Raw genomic sequence first — 19,863 nt, 5'->3', positions numbered from 1 at the left:
TTTCAAATTGGTTTCTTGAACATGGCAATGAGTTCACTGTAATAAAATGGCCCCGACAGTCACCAGATCTCAACCCAATAGAGCATATTTGGGATGTGGTGGAACGGGAGCTTCCTGCCCTGGATGTGCATCCCACAAATCTCCATCAACTGCAAGATGCTATCCTATCAATATGGGCCAACATTTCTAAAGAATGCTTTCAGCACCTTGTTGATCAATGCCGCGTAGAATTAAGGCAGTTCTGAATGCGAAAGAGGGTCAAACACAGTATTAGTCTGGTGCTCCTAATAATCCTTTAGGTGAGAGTAATAATCCATGCCCTTGTTTTAGTTAAACAAAAATTAGCATACAAATTAGTTCAACGTGGCAATGATTTACTAAAACTATAAAAATTAATTGCAAAGTGTGCAATGTCAGATTGCAAATTAAATAGAAAAATTGGACAAGTAAACAAGTAAGGAATGATTTGCAACTTTGTGTTTAAAAGATGAATAATAGGCTAAAACAAGGCCAAATTTTGGCTTTCAGTGAAAATTGAATAGACGTCTAACCATAGCCCAAGATTAGACTAGTCATCTATTCTAGAACATAAACATCTCAATGAAATGAAACCAAACACCTTGTAATCACTGTTGACTTATTATGGCAAAAACGACATAGCCAAATTCAAGGAAGAGGGTTACTCATAGCTGGACTATATCAAGGGCCGTATTCACAAAACATCTTAAGGCTAAAAGTAGCTCCTAACTTGCCGATATAGGAGAACCTCTTAAAAATAATGTCCGTGCCAGTCCTAATTTTAGGACTCCTACATTTTTGGTCTATGAGTGGTCAAGAGGACTCCTAAGACCAAATCACTAACAGTCCTAATGACTGTTGCTGCAATCCGCCCAACGCAACTATACAATATCTAGGCAATAGTGATAATTAATGTATCTTTAATAATAATAAAAAAATTATAATATCAGATTACCTGTGGTAATTGTTTTTATGAGTTCTTACAAACGATTGAATAAAGTAAAACCATATAAGTGTATTTGACGTGTTGTTCGAAGCGATCGAGGGCTTCGAGCTCTGAATTTAGATTAGATTGACAGTTTGAACGTGCTCCTCACAAACTTAGTTTTTTTGCTTGAATCATTTTTGCTTGAATCCTGCAATCTCTTGAGATGTTAGAGTCTGACAATTAGCTGATCATATATTAGTTTAATTTGTGACATTTAGACTACATTTTTAAAATCTTTATTTGAATATGGCAGCATTTTTATTTTAAAGAAAGTTGTTGCGCTCTTCAGTTGGAAAGATTTGCTTTTCTTTCAGGTGCGTAGAGCCAAAGAGGGGTAAACTTAAGCAGAACAGAGGAACTGGCTGACCGCACACTGAATCCAAAAAAGACTTAAGTCTAGGAAACTACAACATTTGTTTTTATAGATTGCAAGCTGAGTCAGTGCTGAGGATAGCAACCTGCTGAAACATCTGCTCATGCTTCTCAGTTTTTAACTCACCTCCACTTTATTTTGCACCATGCAATTGATAAAAATAAATGGTGCCGTTTTCTAGACTCAAGTATTTTTTGGATTCAGTGTGCGGTCAGCCATTTCTTATGTTCACCATTTTTATTTTAAAATCTTTATTTTAATATGGCAACATGAATCCTCGTTCAACAAAATATTTCTATATTTAAATCACTGACAGAGACTTTTGTCTATTCCTTAGTAAAAGTTGCTCTCAACAGCTTTGTGAATAGGTTTTAAGAGAAAGCTCTTAATTAAAAACTTTTTTACCATATAGGAGAAATCTTAGTGGTAAGATAAAATGTTTTGTGAATTAACCGAGATGAAACTATCACCGCTATGGACAAATCAACTGCTAAGCACAACAGTCAAATAATACACAGCAGTTCATGATAAATATATATATATATATATATATATATATATATATATATATATATATATATATATATATATATATATATATAAACAACACTATTGATTTATCTGAATGCTGTGAGAAATAACTTATATAATATATGCAAACTATATGCCAGGGGAGAAATTTGTGCAAAATGATATTACATTGCTATTTGCTTGTTTCGTGACACTTTCAAAGTGAAATGTCCAGTGAGCTGCGTTCAGATTGATCTGAAACAGATGATTGTTAATCTGGCAACGTTTTATTATAACGTTTTATCTTGCTTCTGCACGTCTTTGAGCTCTTTTATCTTGAGTTTGCGTCGCAAGTGCAGTGCTGTACCAGGTGAGGTATCAAGCAAGTTTACCATGTCAGAATAGCATCCAAATGTATTCGTTTACAAATCATGCACTATGGAAAAAGTGAGGCCATACCAGAGTATTATGCAAGGTACCGTGTAAAAATAAGTCTTAATTAAACAGTAATCTACCTAGGTTAGATGAATAGACAAGAAACATTGATTAGATTATTTTATTAGCTTATAAATATACCCTTGTTTTGCTTAGTTGTAAGCATTAGCGTGGGAAAACATTACAGCAAATAGTTGGAGTTCACTTCATTTCCACAAAGCAGGTGGACAGTAAGATCTGGAAGGCTCCAGGACCACAGCACCCCTCAACCATGCTTGGGAAATTCAACACATATCTGATGAACAACACAGGGATTTGCATGCCAGAGCTGGAGTTTTTCTACATGGGAAACAGGCCAGCCATTATGGTGTTGAGAGGTTTCATCAGCGTTTCATCTGTGCACCCAGTGCCCCTTAATCTACTTTCCATGGCGAGTCCTTTCAGATCAGCATGTAGGCGGACTGTGGGAACACAGGAGACCACCAGCGGCTTACGACTGGGACACTCGACCATGCAGATGAATGAATGAATGAATAGGCATTGTCACTCATGACAATTGATTATCAACAACCCATGAGTCTTTATGAGCAACTCAACAACATCATACAAAATTAATAGTAAAATTGTGGTTTAACCCAACAATATCACATAAAAAAAGAAAGGACTGAAACAAACTTTGGTCTTATGGTCTTCGCTCATGCGCAGTATAACAAGATTCAACTATTTTTAAAGTCAGTTTAATGTAATTTAAGTTGAAATTACTTAAACATCCAAGTTGATTGCACTTAAAAAAGTAAAGGGATCATGAACTGCATTGTTTTATTGTTTAATAATGTTTCCTAGGGTGTACTTGTTAATGTGAATTTTACATCAAAATAGTCTGAATTTAGAAATAAAAGGCTTTTTTCCTACTCTGATTTTAGCTTCTAATTTGTATGCTCTGTTTAAAGGGGCGTGTCTGCTGTGAGACGTCAGTGTAAACACCCACTGCTGTGATTGGCTGCTGAGACTTCAGTGTAAACGCCCACTGCTGTGATTGGCTGACATCTTTGCATATGGAAGCTAGCATTACTTGTGGAAGAGTCACTGATAAACTCGAGCTGTTTGGCAGTTCCAGCGATCCAGTTGACTGTTTAATCACTGATTTGATTTACTGTTACGTAGATAAAGAACATCTGACTGTACATGAATCATTACATATCCGAAATCTCTGGTCACAGATTGTTGTGGCAATACTGTCGAGTCCATATCATTAAAGTCTGTTTGTAAACCCTGCGCCGAAATTGCGACCAAAGAATCCAATGAAATATACTGAATACGAATAGCCTAAATAATGCTCAACTGAGACATTCACATTGTTGAACATAAATAACCCCATTCCTACCTTTGGAAGGTAATGTTATTTTAATGGAGTGATTCTCTCCTCGTCATCTCACAAACACTCCAGTGGGCGGGGCCAAAAGAGCAGTGAGGATGTAGGCATTGATTTTCCTCTGCAGAGGCGGTCTTTAGTCGCCATAGGAACATCCCACAACCAGTCATTTGCTGGGCTTGGTTACAAGGAAAGCAGTTTGTGGACTACAGTTTTTTGCTTACACACGTTTTCAAAACTATTTCTCCTTTTTTAAAAACTCTACACATCAAAACTACATTCTAAATACCATAAACACATGTCAGAATGAAGCATTTCCATCAAATGGCAAACACTTCTTTCATAATTCAATTTCTTTAGACGAGGCGCTGATGAATTAGTGTAGCATTTTGATTGATTGTGTTTGGAAAAGGAAATCAATATAATTCCTCTTAGATGTTTGTGTTGCATAGAGAATTACAGTATTTTCTTATAGTATGATGACTGCTTATATGACAAAAGCTCAAGGACAATTTTCTTTGTCAGGTCAAAGATTCCAAGAGTTATCTTACACTCTTTGCAGAAGATTCAAATATTATAGCTTAAGAGGATTTACAAAAATAATGTTATTCCTTCACTTTAACAGGTTAAATTGTTCTTCTTTGGGATTTCGTCTGATTTTGTTGTCCTATTGTTGTGATTACACTTTGGTCGAGGGAGTTAATGAAGTCAGCATCCGTGTTGCCAAGTCAATGGGAATTGGGCTACTTTTACTCTGTTGCCTCGGGTTGTTTTCTTATTCTGTGGGTTGTTCCGGAACGCGCCTGGGCTAGTTTTGGCTGTTATTGAGCCTGTTTTGAATACCAATTAGACTAGTTTTGTTACACAAACCTGGCAACCCTCGTCAGCATGCTATTGTTTTGGTCTCCTCTTAGTCTTCAGAATCACAGAAAGGGTAGAGGAGACTGGCCTTGGGTCATTACTGGACAGAGCGACAAATGACTGAGACAAATCATTAAACATGAATGTGGAGAATGTGGCCAGTCAACCTGACACTCCCCATCTCCAACAACAAGGAAAGACAAAAGATCTCATTAGAGAAACGATGGGAAAACAGCATTTTACTTAAAAGCCAAAGAATGTTGCCCATCTTATTTTGGGGCATGAAAGGCAATTCATTGTTCTGAGACAGATTTGAGTTTGATTAGTCTAAGCATGCCACAGTAATCAGGATCTTCAGGTTTGTAGTCTGACTGAGCAGAATTCCCTTACAAACAATGGGCATTAAAACATAGCTTTTTAGAAGTTGTATCTATGATTATCTTTAATCAATCAACAAAACAGGTTTATTTGTATAGAAAAGGTAAATACTAATTTTAAATCTGAATTGTCAGTTCATGCAGTTGTTGTACACTAAAATGTAATATAATGCACAAAACATAAGTATTTCCCTTTTCCCTTTTTTATTTGACAACTTTGAGTTCACATAGCTAGAAAAATGTAGCGGTAATAATTAACAAGTAAATTGAACAGTGAGCAGTGTGTGTGTGTGGGGGGGGGGGGGGGGCATGTTTTTGTGACATATGAGGACACAAATGTGTATAATGACATAGGTATGACACAGGTATTACAAGGAGAGGGCGACTTAGGAGGACATGAGCCATGTCCCCACTTTTCAAAATGCTTATAAATCATACAGGATGAGGTTTTTTTAGAAAGTAAAAATGCAGAATGTTTCCTGTGATGGGTAGGTTTAGGGGCAGTGAGTGTGTGTGTGTGTGTGTGTGTGTGTGTGTGTGTGTGTGTGTGTGTGTGTGTGTGATGGGTAGGTTTAGGGACAGGGGCAGTGTAAGGGGATAGAAAATATGGTTTCCATATTTCACAAAAACAAATGTGTGTGTGTGTGTGTGTGTGTGTGTGTGTGTGTGTGTGTGTGTGTGTGTGTGTGTGTGTGTGTGTGTGTGTGTGTTTAGCTGTGTCCTCACTGTCGTAGCAGCTGGCTGCAATCTGTCACTTACACACTGTAAAATTTCTTCATATCTGCTAGAATTTCTTTTTCCGCCTCTAAGCTATTTAACAATTTGTGCCAGACTCTAGTGTAATGATGGACGTTTTGACTAAATTCTTTAAATAATTATACATCACAGTAATGTTATTTATCACAAAATAGTTTAAAATATATTTAGCAATTATTAACTCCGAATTCTTATATATTACATAACCATATACGCATAATAATGTAATTTACACAATAATATAGTGATTTAAATGCCTGAAATACTGCAGGATGCTGTAATCTACTACCAGTACAGTAATACTACTGTCCCAGTGTAAATATAGGTTATTCATTATCCTGTCCTGCACCCAGGTCCAGTGATTCAGCTAATATCTGCTTCAGATTGCTACTTCATCGATGAATAGGGGAAATGCCCAGACTCAGCTGTTTCTGCTTGTCACTTTAGTCATGCAGAAGTTTCCATCTTTCCATTTGAAAATATACCACAGCCATAACCTTTCACTAATTCTCAAAGTGTTACACAGTCCAAAAGCATCCGTGCCAAAGCTGCAGCAGCTGCGACGTGTCCCAAACTCTGCTCAGCAGACAGTTCATAATCATGAGCTGTGCAACTGTTTCAGAAGTTTATCTCTGTTCAGAATGATTCTGCAGGGCAATCACTCCAGTTGTCTGAGATGATCTACACTGACAAAGCCTGATTGTGCCAGACGTCTTGTGTTGGGTTTTGCACTGTGGTGTGATGTGTGGGTTGGGGTGCGATGGGTGTGTTGGGGTGCCATGGGTGTGTTGGGTTAAATTGGAATGCAATGCTTGTGCTTTGGGTTGTGTGTTATGTTGGGTTATGCTGGAGTGTAATGCTCGTGTGTCGTATTATGTGTGGGTATCGTTACAGTGTTTGGGGTGTGAAGTGTTTGTTTTGAGTAGAGATGTCACAATACTCAATTAGCTAGCTGGGTTTCCAAAACCTAACTAGTTAAATGGTGAATCAATTAGATTTTTCATTTAAAAAAAAAACGTTTAAAACAGTTATTTGCATCTTTTCCCTTAGTGTGCCAGTCAGAAATATCAATTAAAGTCCCTGCAGTCAATAATTATATCCATTAAAACTCACAACTCACAGAATAGCTTTGAATGTAACTCTACACCCTGTCTTCATTTACTATACAAAGACACATGAATATGCTAATTATCCCCACCTCCACTCACTCGCACCAGCTTAGAGACCTATGGATACATAATGGTAACTAATATCATTAGCATTTGGCTTGACTATATTATCGAAGAGCAATTAATGTGTTGCTAATGTTACACAAAGCATGTTCCCGGTCTCCATCTCAGTCTGCCTTCTAACAATCAGCATCCTAAGAAATACTCTGAACAACTGGTCAATGGAGAAATGCATAGACATAGTTCATCATAACATCATAATATACAACATATACATTATTCACCCGTTATATTACTAAATGTACTTGATTTTCATATTAACTGAAAAATATAGCGGGAAAACCTGGCTTCTCTTGAGACTCCCCTGCTTCAGGGAATTGTTAATGATATGCTAAAGCCCGCCCACATGATGACGTGATTGGTAACAATGTAGTTTGTGATGTCAAAAAACACTGGTGATTTCAAAACGTTTTTTAGAATTTTTTAGACGTTTGTCTTTAAGAATAGTAAAAACACTAGCCTAGAAATCTAGACGCACCCTAGCAGCAGCAAATCTAATCTGCCCGCGAGTGTCGTCTAGCAACTCTCAATACACTTCTGAGCTGTAAACGCTTAACTCTTGCCGGGCCAATCACAACGTGTATAGAGTCGGTGGGCGGGGCCATAATGACGACGGCCGAGTTGCGTTTGTGTGCTTCTAGTAAACACAGAAACTGGCGAACGGCGGCCTTTCGAATCAGCTTTGACCGTGACTCTGGAAGACTTGGAGTTAAAGGGAGGGTGAAACACTCAGTTTCAATCAATCTCATGTCAATCTTGAGTACCTATAGAGTAGTATTGCATCCTTCATATCTCCGAAAAGTCTTTAGTTTTATTATATTTATAAAAGAAATGTGGGCTGTACCGAGTCTTTCCGGAAAAAAACGAGCGCCTGGAGGCGTATCGTGTGGGCGGAGCTAAAGAATGACGAGTGCGAACAAAGCGGTGACGTCCTCAAGCATGGAGAAGAAAACGCTACCCAGATTCAACTAATACAGAATACAGATATGATCCAGAATCAGATCCGGAGGCTGAAATAAATTGAACAGGACAAACAGCAGCAGCAGGACGTCCGTCTCTGTGGTTTGTACTGTATTTAGTGGCCTGTCAACATTTGTGTGTTTACTCGCAGTTTATGAGGAGATGATTCGGTTTATGGACTATTGTATGCGACTAAACCTTAGCAGTAGCAAGCAAAACGGTTTAGCACGTCAGACTAGTGTAACGTTATACATAGAACAACAATGGAGTCCGTTAGCGCATTTGAATGACGAAGCACGCTTTGTGAGAACGCTAGGTTTATGTTTGGGTGGTTTTACAATAATCAAACTGACACCTATATTGGTCAGCTAAACAAATGTATTTAAACACACACCATAGATCACATGCTCCCTTGATAAATTAACTAATGTTATACACGATCGTGTTGTTTACTGATGTTTACTTATGCGATGATAGCCAACAACATAGACATTTGAAGCAGTTTTACTCACCGGGCTGCTTCCAAAGCAGGACCGAACCTTTATCGCTGGGACCGCTCCGTCAAAAACACACTTCTTTGGTATGATTTGGTGAAGTCCTGTGACAGCAGTGACCGTGGAGATCCACTTTGCGACGCGACTGAAGCGATGTTGTGAAGCTTCAAGCTATAACGACGTATGTGTTCACGAGTGGATCTGCAGCTGAGAGTGTTTATGGGCGTGCATTTCCTCTCTCGCTCTAGTCACGCGCGCGCGCAGCCGCGCACCCTTCTGGGAGAAGAGCCCGTACGGCCCATACAAGGACCTTCCGCTCTGTTCACGTCAAGCCGACTCATACTCGAAAAAAACTCTCCAAAACTTGTGAGAAACTGGAAGGAGTCTTTTTGACACAAAAATACTCCATCAAACGTCCAACATTAGTTTTTGAAATTTGTCTACGTCTAGGATGGGAATCCAAGTCTTTAACAGTGTAAAAAGCTTAGTATGAATGAAACAGCATTTCACCCCCCCTTTAAGCTTTTTTCTGAGAAAAGAACAAAGAACGGCACTGAAGTCATTCTTAAAAAGGGAAGATGTGTTCGGAGTTTTGCTGACCGGATACGGTGAATGTTTAATCTATCAACAAGCTCTGCTTCACCTTCGTTGCTCTGGTTGGTGTAGCGCTAGGGGTGGGCGATATCTCGATATTTAAAATATATCGAGATATTTTTTCAACTCGATATGGATTTGGACATATCGTATATATCGATATATTGTTTATATTTAATTCTGATTCCGCCACTTTGCTTGTTTGCCTTCCCTGTGCTGTGCTCGCTCCCGCTCGCGCGCCTCCCGCCTCATTGCTTTTGTTCCCCCTCCCCTCGCGTGTTGTCTCAGTGCACACGGCGGCGTCCACAACCAGGTGAGGATTAGTTATCATGTTGAGAAGCGCGCGCGTTGTTCAGGACTCAGTTAAGAGACCATGTTTTCCTTCTAACACAACTGCTTGCTAAAATTTATAAAGAAATATTAATGTTCATCATAGTTCAAATCGCACGTTTCACCCACAGTCAGGTGATTGACACTGGTGCGAGACGCACTCTCAGTCGCAATCATGCCAGTTTATGATTTGTGTCTAACTGATCGCATGGTTTTCGGTTAAAATGTCAAAATGATAGCATATCATTTGAAAACATTTTAAAAAGTATTGCAATATCATTACTATGATTATTTTGTCAGCTTTATCACGGGATTATGATGAACAGGTCTATTCACGTTTTAACCAAGAGGGAAAAACGCGACATCCCGGGTGTCCTGAGACACGCGGTGCTCTTCTGTCAGTTGTACTGTATCATATTATCATATAGCTTACCTTCTGACATTCATATTTCGTTCTGTAACTGGAAAAGAAGTGAAATTCAGCTCATGTGTAGCCTACATGATCCGCATGATGAGTTTGAATTTGGTCAAACTCATGACAAACGTCACTGTTTGAATTTTGATAAAAATTTAACAGGAAATGGTGTTATGACAAAATCAGTTTATTTATATCTCAGTCATGCCCCCATCTTTCTGCAAAATGCTTACTGTTTTACTGTTAAGTGTAAAAAAGGGAGTCTTTGATTCATCTTTTGAAAGCATGAAATAAATGAAAAGAAGGCAATATTATTTATTTTCTTTTACAGTTAAATTATTATTATTTATGTAATCAGGGAGTTTTTTTTTTTAAATGTCGCAAAAGCACTTTGTTCCTACATGAACTGACTACCTCTTTGCACTTCAATAAAAAAAGAAAAGAATTTGTATTGTATGGTATTTGGCATATTTGTTTTTGCCGTAGTTTTTAGGGGGTTATTTTTCCTGTAAAGATATCGAGATATATATCGTATATCGAGATATAGCAAAATATATCGAGATATATTTTTTGCTCCATATCGCCCAGCCCTATGTAGCGCTATCCTATCGCGTGCAGAGGGAGTTTGAAAGACAACCGTTTATCCCGCCCCTCAGATTGAGCTGTCAATGGTGAGTTTCCAGACCAAACATCTTGATGTGGGTCTGGCTTGTCAGGCTAGAAAAACACCACATATAAACAACATTGAAAACATGATTTTCACCACAAGGGATATTTAGCATTTCCAAATATCCATTTTCTTCCATTAATTGTAAAGATCTGGAGATATTTTGTGAGTCCAGCACCAGATGGTATGATCCACACAGATATCTGATGTCACCATCATCAAGTTAGTCAGGGATTACATGAAGAGATGCGGTACAGTTCAGTACAATACAGCACGATTTAGGACCACAAACCCTGATTCGGCTTGCATTTCCATCGCCAACAGCACCCTTATGATAGGCGTGGTGTAATGATTGACGTCATTGTCACGCGAATAAGAAAGTGGTACAGTAAACTATAATGGACGACATACAGCAGATCTTGTTCTTTCTTCTCAGCATGTGGCTGTTGTCAGAAGACATGCTTTGCTTTATTTGAGCCAAGGCTGCACAGAAAATCACAGCCAAAAAAGAAAGCCTCTGTCAACCAATCAACGTTCTGCAGTGAGTCTAGCCGAGTCCACCCTTGAGTACCGGACTACTGTGCTAGGTACCCCAACGGAAGGGTGCCAAAAAACTTGGTTCAAAATTAGGGTACCATTCACACCTTCTGACAATGGAAACGGCAAAATTTGCATACCGTAACTGTACTGAACATCTTGTTCAGGATGCTAGGAAAAAAAAAAACTTTAAAACCTTTTTATCTTGTTTGATAGAGCACACATTTACTAATGAGGCAAGTGCAACTGATCTGTGATCAAATGTGGAGAAATCCTGATGGACAGGACTGGATCTCTTTCATTAAAGTCTGCAGAAAGAATATCACCATCACAATTGAAATGTGTTTGCAAGTTCAATTTACATTTAACATTTAAATACAAATGACGTACATTCCTAGATACTCATTTCCTATTCTCGAACAGACTGCATAGATGCACTTCCGTACAGACAGTGAGAGACCAACCTACATCCTTTTAAAAGTGCACTGTAGGATTTTGCAGTAAAATATCCAAAAACCACTAGGCCAGTGTCATATATTTTGGTCAGTTGAGTTCTTACAATATCCCAAATGTTTCCAACTATTTGTAAACTGTGAGAAAATATTTTAACCAAGGAGCTGGGGCGTCTGAGGGAGTCGCCTGTCAATTGCGTCATATCTGCGTTACCCTCGGTTTCGAGTTTTATTTGGCAGAAACACTTTACTCTTAGCAGTGTGAACATGTCACAGCAGCCGCTGAGCAAACGCACAGAGTACGTCATAACATCATTTTAAACACACTTAAATGTATCTAATATGATAAACAGAGCTGCGTTACCTCATACTCATGACCGGAAAAGCGGAAATGGCGCCGGCGACTGTTTCCCGTCATAATAAAAGTCCCGCTGCTCGCGAGGCATGTGTGTAGGGTTGCCACCCGTCCCGTGAAATACGGAATTGTCCCGTATTTTCAGGAAAAATGACGCGTCCCGTATTGCTTTGATACGGGACGCGTAATTTTTCCTGATTTGTCCCGTATTTTACATAGGTCCACCCTCATTGTGTGAAGACACGTCCTATTCTGATCCTAATTGGGTTGCTGCCGTCGTTGGTTTGTTTGATTGGTTTGTTTCAGGTTCACGGGCCGTGTATCATGGCCAATCAGAGTCAGAAGAGGAGGGGACCCCACCTCGCCGGTTCTTTTCTATATGGGCAGAATCCATTTGAAACGATGGCGGGCTCAGGTCCAAATACCCTATATCAAAATAATTTTTTGATTGATAACGTTAGATTTCATATGCTGCCTATTAAGAAATAATGTTAATAATGTAGGCTACATTAATGATGTTATGGTATGATTTGTTTAGTAAGGTTAAGTATTTAATACATATTTAATCAAAATAGGACCTTTTAGGAATAAAATAAACAACTATTTGTTATGCTTAACAAATTTAAATAATTGCATCATCCAATACTATAGAATTAACAATAGACTATAAAAACGGAATAATACATAAATATATTTACTTAACTTATCAAAAATAAAAATGTTGTTAAGTATTTTATTAAAATAAGAAATGATAGATATATCATTTACAGTTATTTAGGTGTGGTTTCACTGTTTGGATGGTGTTACTGCAAACAATGACAAATATTTTAGTCAAAATCTTTGTTCACAACACTATAAAATTACTTGAGTTAATTAGCAATTTCTTATCCTACTCCCCTCTAGGTTACAGCAGCTGAGTTTGTTTTTCATTGTCATAGCTGTGTATTATACTGAGTGCATCTGTTCACACTGATTTCAATAGCAGATATCCTATTATAATGTCCATTGGTATTAATCTTAATATATATATACAAATTATGAAAACATGTTTTAAGTTATGATATACGACCACTGCACTGGCACACCATCGGGACTGTGGTCATCGTGGCCCCGAGGGGTGTGGCCACCGCTGCGGCAGGCGTCCCTTATTTTTTTGTATTGAAGGTGGCAACCCTACGTGGGTGTGTAACAATCGCTCCAGCAGCCGTGCTCAGCTCCACAACACTCGGCCCTGCTCTGCTTCACACTACTGTAAAGTTAATAACCACATCCATGAACATGATTTCTGCCCACGTCCCATCCTGATTATTTTCCTCCAGCGTCATCAAACTACGCCTTTGTTTTGTATAGGAAAAGTTACATAGTGTAGCTTTAAATATTGCAAGCTACAGTACCCAAAAATTTGCTACTGAGTTTCAGTTACAGCCACAAATAAAAAGCAGGCCTTATAAATAACTCTGAAGAGTGCCATATAAACACACTGTATTAAAATTTTTTTTTTTTAATTTTTCAAGGGCTACAATATACTTAAACCCAAGGAGACCAACACAAACACACAACTGGGAGTCAGCATTCTCACAAAAAGGAAAGAAAAGGGGCCTCTAGCGATCTATCTCTCATGTTACATCAGCACAGATGGCCTGGTGTACAGTTTTCCCTGATTTCTCCTGTTCCCGTGTAAGCAAATGCCAACCTGTTCATCGACCACTCTGGATCTCACTAAATGGACTCACAGCATCAGTTTTTTCCGCTGCGATCTCCTTCTAATAGAGGAGTCGATGAGAAACCAGGAAACTGTAAGAATGACAGGAAGGAAGACCTTTTGTGTGGCAGTAAAGAGAAGCTACTAAAGTCTAAGTGTACGGCATCTGGTAGCAGCTCCGGAGATAAATGTACACAAAGTTTGTGCACAACAAAACTGCATAGAGAGATATTCTTTATCTGTGCAAAGGCTGATCATTCTAATTCAGTCAGTCCAACATCCTGTTATTATAGAAGTGTAACTTTTAACACATTTCTCGTAACCTATGTGCAGGAAAGGTGCTTCACCTCTAAGTGAAAGGCAGTCATGCAGAACAAACAGGCTTTCAACAGTGGACCCCAGTGCAGTCTTACCAGCAGAGTTAAGATCCTTTCACACATTTATAATAATGTTGGACAGAGCATTGAGAAGCACGACTCAAATTGTGTGTACATGTCAGTATTAAAAATGCGTTCTCATTTTAAATATGGGATTGCCATAACTGAAGCAATAAGACAGATCCTCATCAGGCTCTCTGTGAAATATTCCCTCATTTCCTGTCCTAGGTAAACTCCTCTGTGTACCTAACCTTAACCCCACACAACTGATCCTCTTTTCGGGGTAAACAGAGAAAATACAGGCAAACTGCTGAAGAATTTCAAGCAGCCAAAGCGCTGATCAAAACAGACAAATCTACAATAGCAAAAAGACATTTGGAAATCGCTCTCAGACCAAGTCAAATGTAACCCGCAATTTATTTAACAACAGCCATATCGAGAAAAGCTTTGTGAGTTGCTTTGGTACAGCGTTAGATCTGCACAAATGTTTTTTGTGCATATTAAAAAAAAAATTTTAAAGATTTTTTAAGAAGAGACAGTGCATATACTATGTTTACATGCACTAATTTTCATAAACCTGAGTGAATCCAATCCGATTCTTAAACTTTGCGACCCAAATCACATTTTCTTTTCACCTACATGTTTATTTATCTTCTCCAAAGTTGAATACGAAAGGCGGTTTGCCCCGAAGCTAGATATTTTGCTTTATAAAGTTTTAAATATGGATATTTTTCTTAGACAAACCCATCGCTTCGGTTCAGAAAGGTCTTCATTAACCCTGGAGCCGCATGGAGCACTTTTATAATGAATAGATGCAAGTTTTTTGTTTGTTTTGTTTTTTACGTTTTGGCTGCCATTCACTGCCATTATAATGCTTGGATTAGCCAGGGCATCATTTTATATAACTCTGATTGTATTCATCTGAAAGAAGAATGTTATACACATGGGTGAGTAAATCATGTGCTAATTTTCATTTTTGGGTGAACTATCCCTTTAAACAGAGATCATGTAATTAAATGGCTCTGATGAACACGCAATGCATGTGTGTGCAAGGTATTTTAAATCTGATTCAGAAAACAGTCATCAAGCTCAATTGTAGCCTGACAAGCCAGACCCACATCAAGATGTTTGGTCTGGAAACTCACCATTGACAGCTCAATCTGAGGTGTGGGATAAACGGTTGTCTTTTAAACTCCCTCTGCACGCGATAGGATAGCGCTACACCAACCAGAGCAACGAAGGTGAAGCAGAGCTTGTTGATAGATTAAACATTCGCCGTATCCGGTCTGCAAAACTCAGAACACATCTTCCCTTTTTAAGAATGACTTCAGTGCCGTTCTTTGTTCTTTTCTCAGAAAAAAGCTTAACTCCAAGTCTTCCAGAGTCGCGGTCAAAGCTGATTCGAAAGACCGCCGCCGTTCACCAGTTTCTGTGTTTACTAGAAGCACGCAAACGCAACTCGACTGTCGTCATTATGTTAAGCCCCGCCCACCGACTCTATACACAATGTGATTGGCCCAGCAAGAGTTTGGCGATTACAGCTCACAAGGGTATTGAGAGTTGCTAGACGACACTCGCAGGCAGATTAGATTTGCTGCCGCTAGGGTGCGTCTAGATTAGCTCAATTGGATTGACCGAGGTGTTTATATAAAGGCTTTCAATCGGATTGATCCATCAATCTGATTACTAACTGATTATTTGGGTGCATCCATTGATAAAAAGATCTAATTCATGCACATCGATACACCTGTGAAAACACTCTCGATCACACATAATAGTGATTTGAGAAGGACATTGTACGAAGTGTATCAGATAGCGCTTCACCCTGGAAATGACCCGCGTGAGCCATTGTGCTGAGAGCAGCAGCCTGGCAAACACCCAGAGGTTGAGCATCGGCACATACATTATTCAGCAAACCCCGCAAGAATCAACTGAATCCACATTAGAATTGAAATAAATATGAAAAGGCCTAAAGATGTACACATCAACAGAAAGAAAACAGACTGACAAGCCTGTTCACAGGTGCAAGACATTTTCACGGCACCATAGATGCTGTAAACAGGTGTCTTCCACCACACACAGCAAAACTCACACTTGTTCACTTGACACAACTGTTCAAACACCCTGTCAAACAAACAAACACACACACACACACACACACACACACACACACACACACACACACACACACACACACACACACAAATCCCTGTGTGTTCCTCCTTACACTCATACTCTAAGTAAATCATTCAGCTTTTCGTTAATCGCAAACTCTTTTCGGTCATGCAGAGAACTGGTCTCAGCAAAGCAACACATCATTTCTTTACATCTTACCCCCAATTAACAAATGGACCGGTTCACTCTTACAGAGGTTGTTTTTTATGTTAAACGGATTTGAGAAAACATTACTATTTTATAATTTGTGCAATGTGATTTGTGTGATTATATAGTGAGAAAGTAAGGATGAAGAAACCAGAACACCTAACCTAATTTTGCCAAAATGTAAAATAGCTGCTATGAGGGTGTGTTGGCTTGTCCTTACATTTCAAACCAGTCCATAGAGGAGCCTAGTAAGTGCCCCATCATGACAGATGTTTTACAGCCTTAGACCATAGCATCTCGTCTTTAATTGTAACAGGCAGATACAGATCGGAGAGAAAGCTTTAGGGTGATTTCTTGGCCTTATCCTTGACTATAAATTATGCATAATTACATGCAACTAATTATAAACCACTATTCCTAACCCTATAGTAAGTACATGTAGTTAATTACTGGACACTTTAAAATAAAGGGTAACTGAACACGGAGAAAGCAAAAGTGACCAACCTGACTCCAAAACTAAGCAAAGGTAAAAGACTAATAAATGCATTTTATAAAAGTCCAGCACATGAGTAGGCTATATTTTAATCTGTTCAGTACAGATTTCATACAAGGTTTAGACAAAACAGCATCAATTGTCAAAAAATAAGCTCATGATGCTCAAGAGATCACCGAAACCATGATGATCTGAAGAACCTAATATATTATTATTATTATGGTTATTGTTGTAACAAAGCATCAATCACTTTTAAATCTTCAAATGTGCACATAATCAACTTAAGAACCAAAAATGGTTCCTTAGCCTATTGCAATTGGGTTCTTTGCTGAATCTAAAGTGCTAAAAGAGCCGCTGAAGAACGTTTACTTTTAAGAGTGGACTTTGAGGCACTGCATGCTCTTTGAATTCTTTCAGTATGGAAAGCCATTGTCCATTGGTGACTTGTCGCATCACGTTGGGCATTGTTAACTTGTCTGTAAGTAAAGCACCAGCCTCTTCAAGCCCCATGCCTTCCCCCACACGACGATTACTAATCACCCTTCGGACATACACACTTCACCATTCAGAAAGAAATGTTTATTTCTTTAGGAACTATTAGACAAATCGCATGCATCTGTTCACGTTTTAATAGAGGAGATAGAAGTAACACAACTGTTTAAAAGCGAACGCGCGGCACAGGTGCAGGGTGAACGGAAGATGAATAAGCGCGCCTCTAATCAGACGCACGATCTCGAACAATCGCAGAAGAACTGATTCTACTCACATTGTTTTATCGGAGGGCTGGAGCTGCCGGTGCAGGGCGAGGGAGAACCCGAAGAGGCTGCCCGGCTGACCATTCTTCCTGAGGACGTTTTGCGTGTCCAGGTTAAATGCACTCGTAGAAGTCCATACGAGCAACGAAAAAATGCACAGGTTTAGAGAGAGCCCCTCCTCAAAAAGCTCCATTACCTGTGATTAATGCGGTTGTATGAATATAGCCCTTGTTAGCAGTAGTTCCCGCTGCACTGAGAGGACAGAATCTGTAATCCGCACTGCGCTCAATAAGAGAGAGAGAGGGGGGGGGGGGGTGCCCATCGCCCCTCCTCTCACTTCTGTCCCCTCAGCGCTCTATACGTCACTATTGAGCGATGGACGCGTCTCACTCGGTCTCTCCCCATCATCTACACGGCTGTATTTTATGAACACTATGTCCAGGACTTCAAAAAGCGTTCTAAACGTGTTTTCCCACCACAGTGATGCCTTAGAAGAACCATTTGGGGTTCTAAGAACCTTTCAGTGAGCAGTTCTTAAAAATAACTATTTGTGTTGAAGAACATTTGACTGATCTAAAGAACCTTTTGTGGAACGTCATGGAACCTTCGTGGCACCATGAATTGCCAAACTTTAAGAGTAGCGGGCGAAAGGTGTTGACCGAGGGGGGAAAGTTAAAGGATTAGTTCACTTAGTTTCCCCCCTCAAGCCATCCTATGCGTATATGACATTCTTCTTTCTGATGAACACAATTGGAGTCATATTAATAAATGTCCTGACGCTTCCAAGCTTTATAAAGGCAGTGACGGGGTCCATTGAGTTTGAAGCTCAAAAAAGGGCATCCATCCTTTATAAACGTTACTCCACACAGCTCCTAGGGTTAATAAAGTCCTTAATGGGCCCCGCCACTGCCAGTATAAAGCTTGGAAGCGTCAGGATATTTATTAATATAACTCTATAATGATTGTGTTCAACAGAAAGAAGAAAGTCATATACAGATGGCCTGAGGGTGAGTAAATCTTGAAGTAATTTTCATTTTAAGGTGAACTAATCCTTTTTAATATTCAATTTAATATGTGTCATACATTCTGGGATTTTATTTAGATTATTTAGTATCTTAAATGGCATAATGTTCTCTAATCCCCATGCATGAACTTTTGTCTTGATCTACAATAAATCTGTTAGGACAGGATTGAAGTAGCTGTGATGTCTGGCCACAGATCTTTACATTGGATAAAAAGTCTACAGCCCTGTTAAAACAGCTGTTTTTTGTGATGTAAAACAATGAAACAACAATGAACTATATCATATTCTGCATGCTTAAATGACAACCCATGCAATGCTACTGAGTCAAGGAAGAGTTAGGAATGGCTTGTGTCTTGCCACCCAGCCCCATATCTCAGACACACAGGAGAATACAGGAGATAGCTGTCACATGCTGGGAGAAACCAGTGCTGGAAAGAGCTCCAACTCCTAATGTTGCTGTCGGCCTCTTGACAGCCAACAGTGAGATCCTGCTGATGCTTCATGAAGCTCTTTTTTGGCCCTTGGTTCGCATATCAACCAATCAATCAACTTTATTTATATAGCACTTTTACAATGACGATTGTGTCAAAGCAGCTTCACAGTTTTAAACAGTACTGCAACAAAATTTGATTTGGCTGTAAAGTCGTTTTGGAGAAAACATGTTATCATTTATCATAGAGCGACAATGTTAGCAGATCAGTATTATAGTTTATAGAATTAAATAAGACCTAATTAATTAAATTTATTTGTATATTTAGTTGAATAACTTGGATCATATTTTTTGTGTCCCCAACTGAGCAAGCCAAGCCAAAGGCGACAGTGGCAATGAACCAAAACTCCATCAGGGCATGATGGAGAAAAATAAACCTTGGGAGAAACCAGACTCAGTCGGGGTGCCAGTTCTCCTCTGGCCTATTAACACACCGTGTAAGATTATTATTCTGGCAACCTTACAGGTCAGAAATCATGTTAGATCAGAATATTCAAAATTTCGCAAGAGACTGGTTCATTTAGGATGGCGCGTTGATTACACAAGAGTATGAATACTAGAAAGATCGGAGTTATTGCGCCGGAGACGGATTTATTGAGCATATGCAACCAAGAAGATGTCAGATGTTGTTCACAGCTGAGATTTATTTGGGGTTTATCAGAGTAACTCCAGGTGAAGCTAGTTCTGCCAGAAAGACTCAGGAGAATAAATACTGTGACAATTATCCATTTATTAACAACCCAGCAAGCAATAAAGTACTTTGGCATAGGCCCCATCCGTAGCTCGCAATCTGAGGGTCTGGACTCTGCATATCCTGCCTAAAGACGACCATCCTGGAGCTGGTGGGGTGGAGCAGGGAAGGATTTGACTTTTGGAGGTGGTGGGGAGGATGGCGGTGAATTGGGGCATCAGCATCTGTGAACTCAAACATGAGTAATTAGGCTATCTATCTTTTATACCCAAGTATTAGAATGTGA

General features: G+C 39.2%; 1 protein-coding gene across 3 annotated transcripts in view; it reads right to left on the bottom strand.

The window, feature by feature from the left end:
• itga6a (integrin, alpha 6a) overlaps positions 1-17,646 on the bottom strand; it is a 42,338-nt gene extending 24,692 nt beyond the window's left edge. For 2 of the 3 annotated variants that reach the window (XM_067443182.1, XM_067443183.1), the window contains exon 1: positions 17,384-17,646. In XM_067443182.1, coding sequence (XP_067299283.1) covers positions 17,384-17,565 — 182 coding nt within the window. In that variant the 5' untranslated portion in view covers positions 17,566-17,646. The remainder of the gene's footprint in view (positions 1-17,383) is intronic. The other variant, XM_067443184.1, reaches the window with a different exon arrangement.
• Between the last annotated feature and the right edge of the window lie 2,217 nt (positions 17,647-19,863).

Source organism: Pseudorasbora parva, chromosome 5 (assembly GCF_024679245.1).
Source record: "Pseudorasbora parva isolate DD20220531a chromosome 5, ASM2467924v1, whole genome shotgun sequence".
NCBI classification, from domain to species: Eukaryota; Metazoa; Chordata; class Actinopteri; order Cypriniformes; family Gobionidae; genus Pseudorasbora; species Pseudorasbora parva.
The sequence above is the reverse complement of the archived record's forward strand: the minus strand, read 5'-3'. Positions and strand labels throughout refer to the sequence as shown.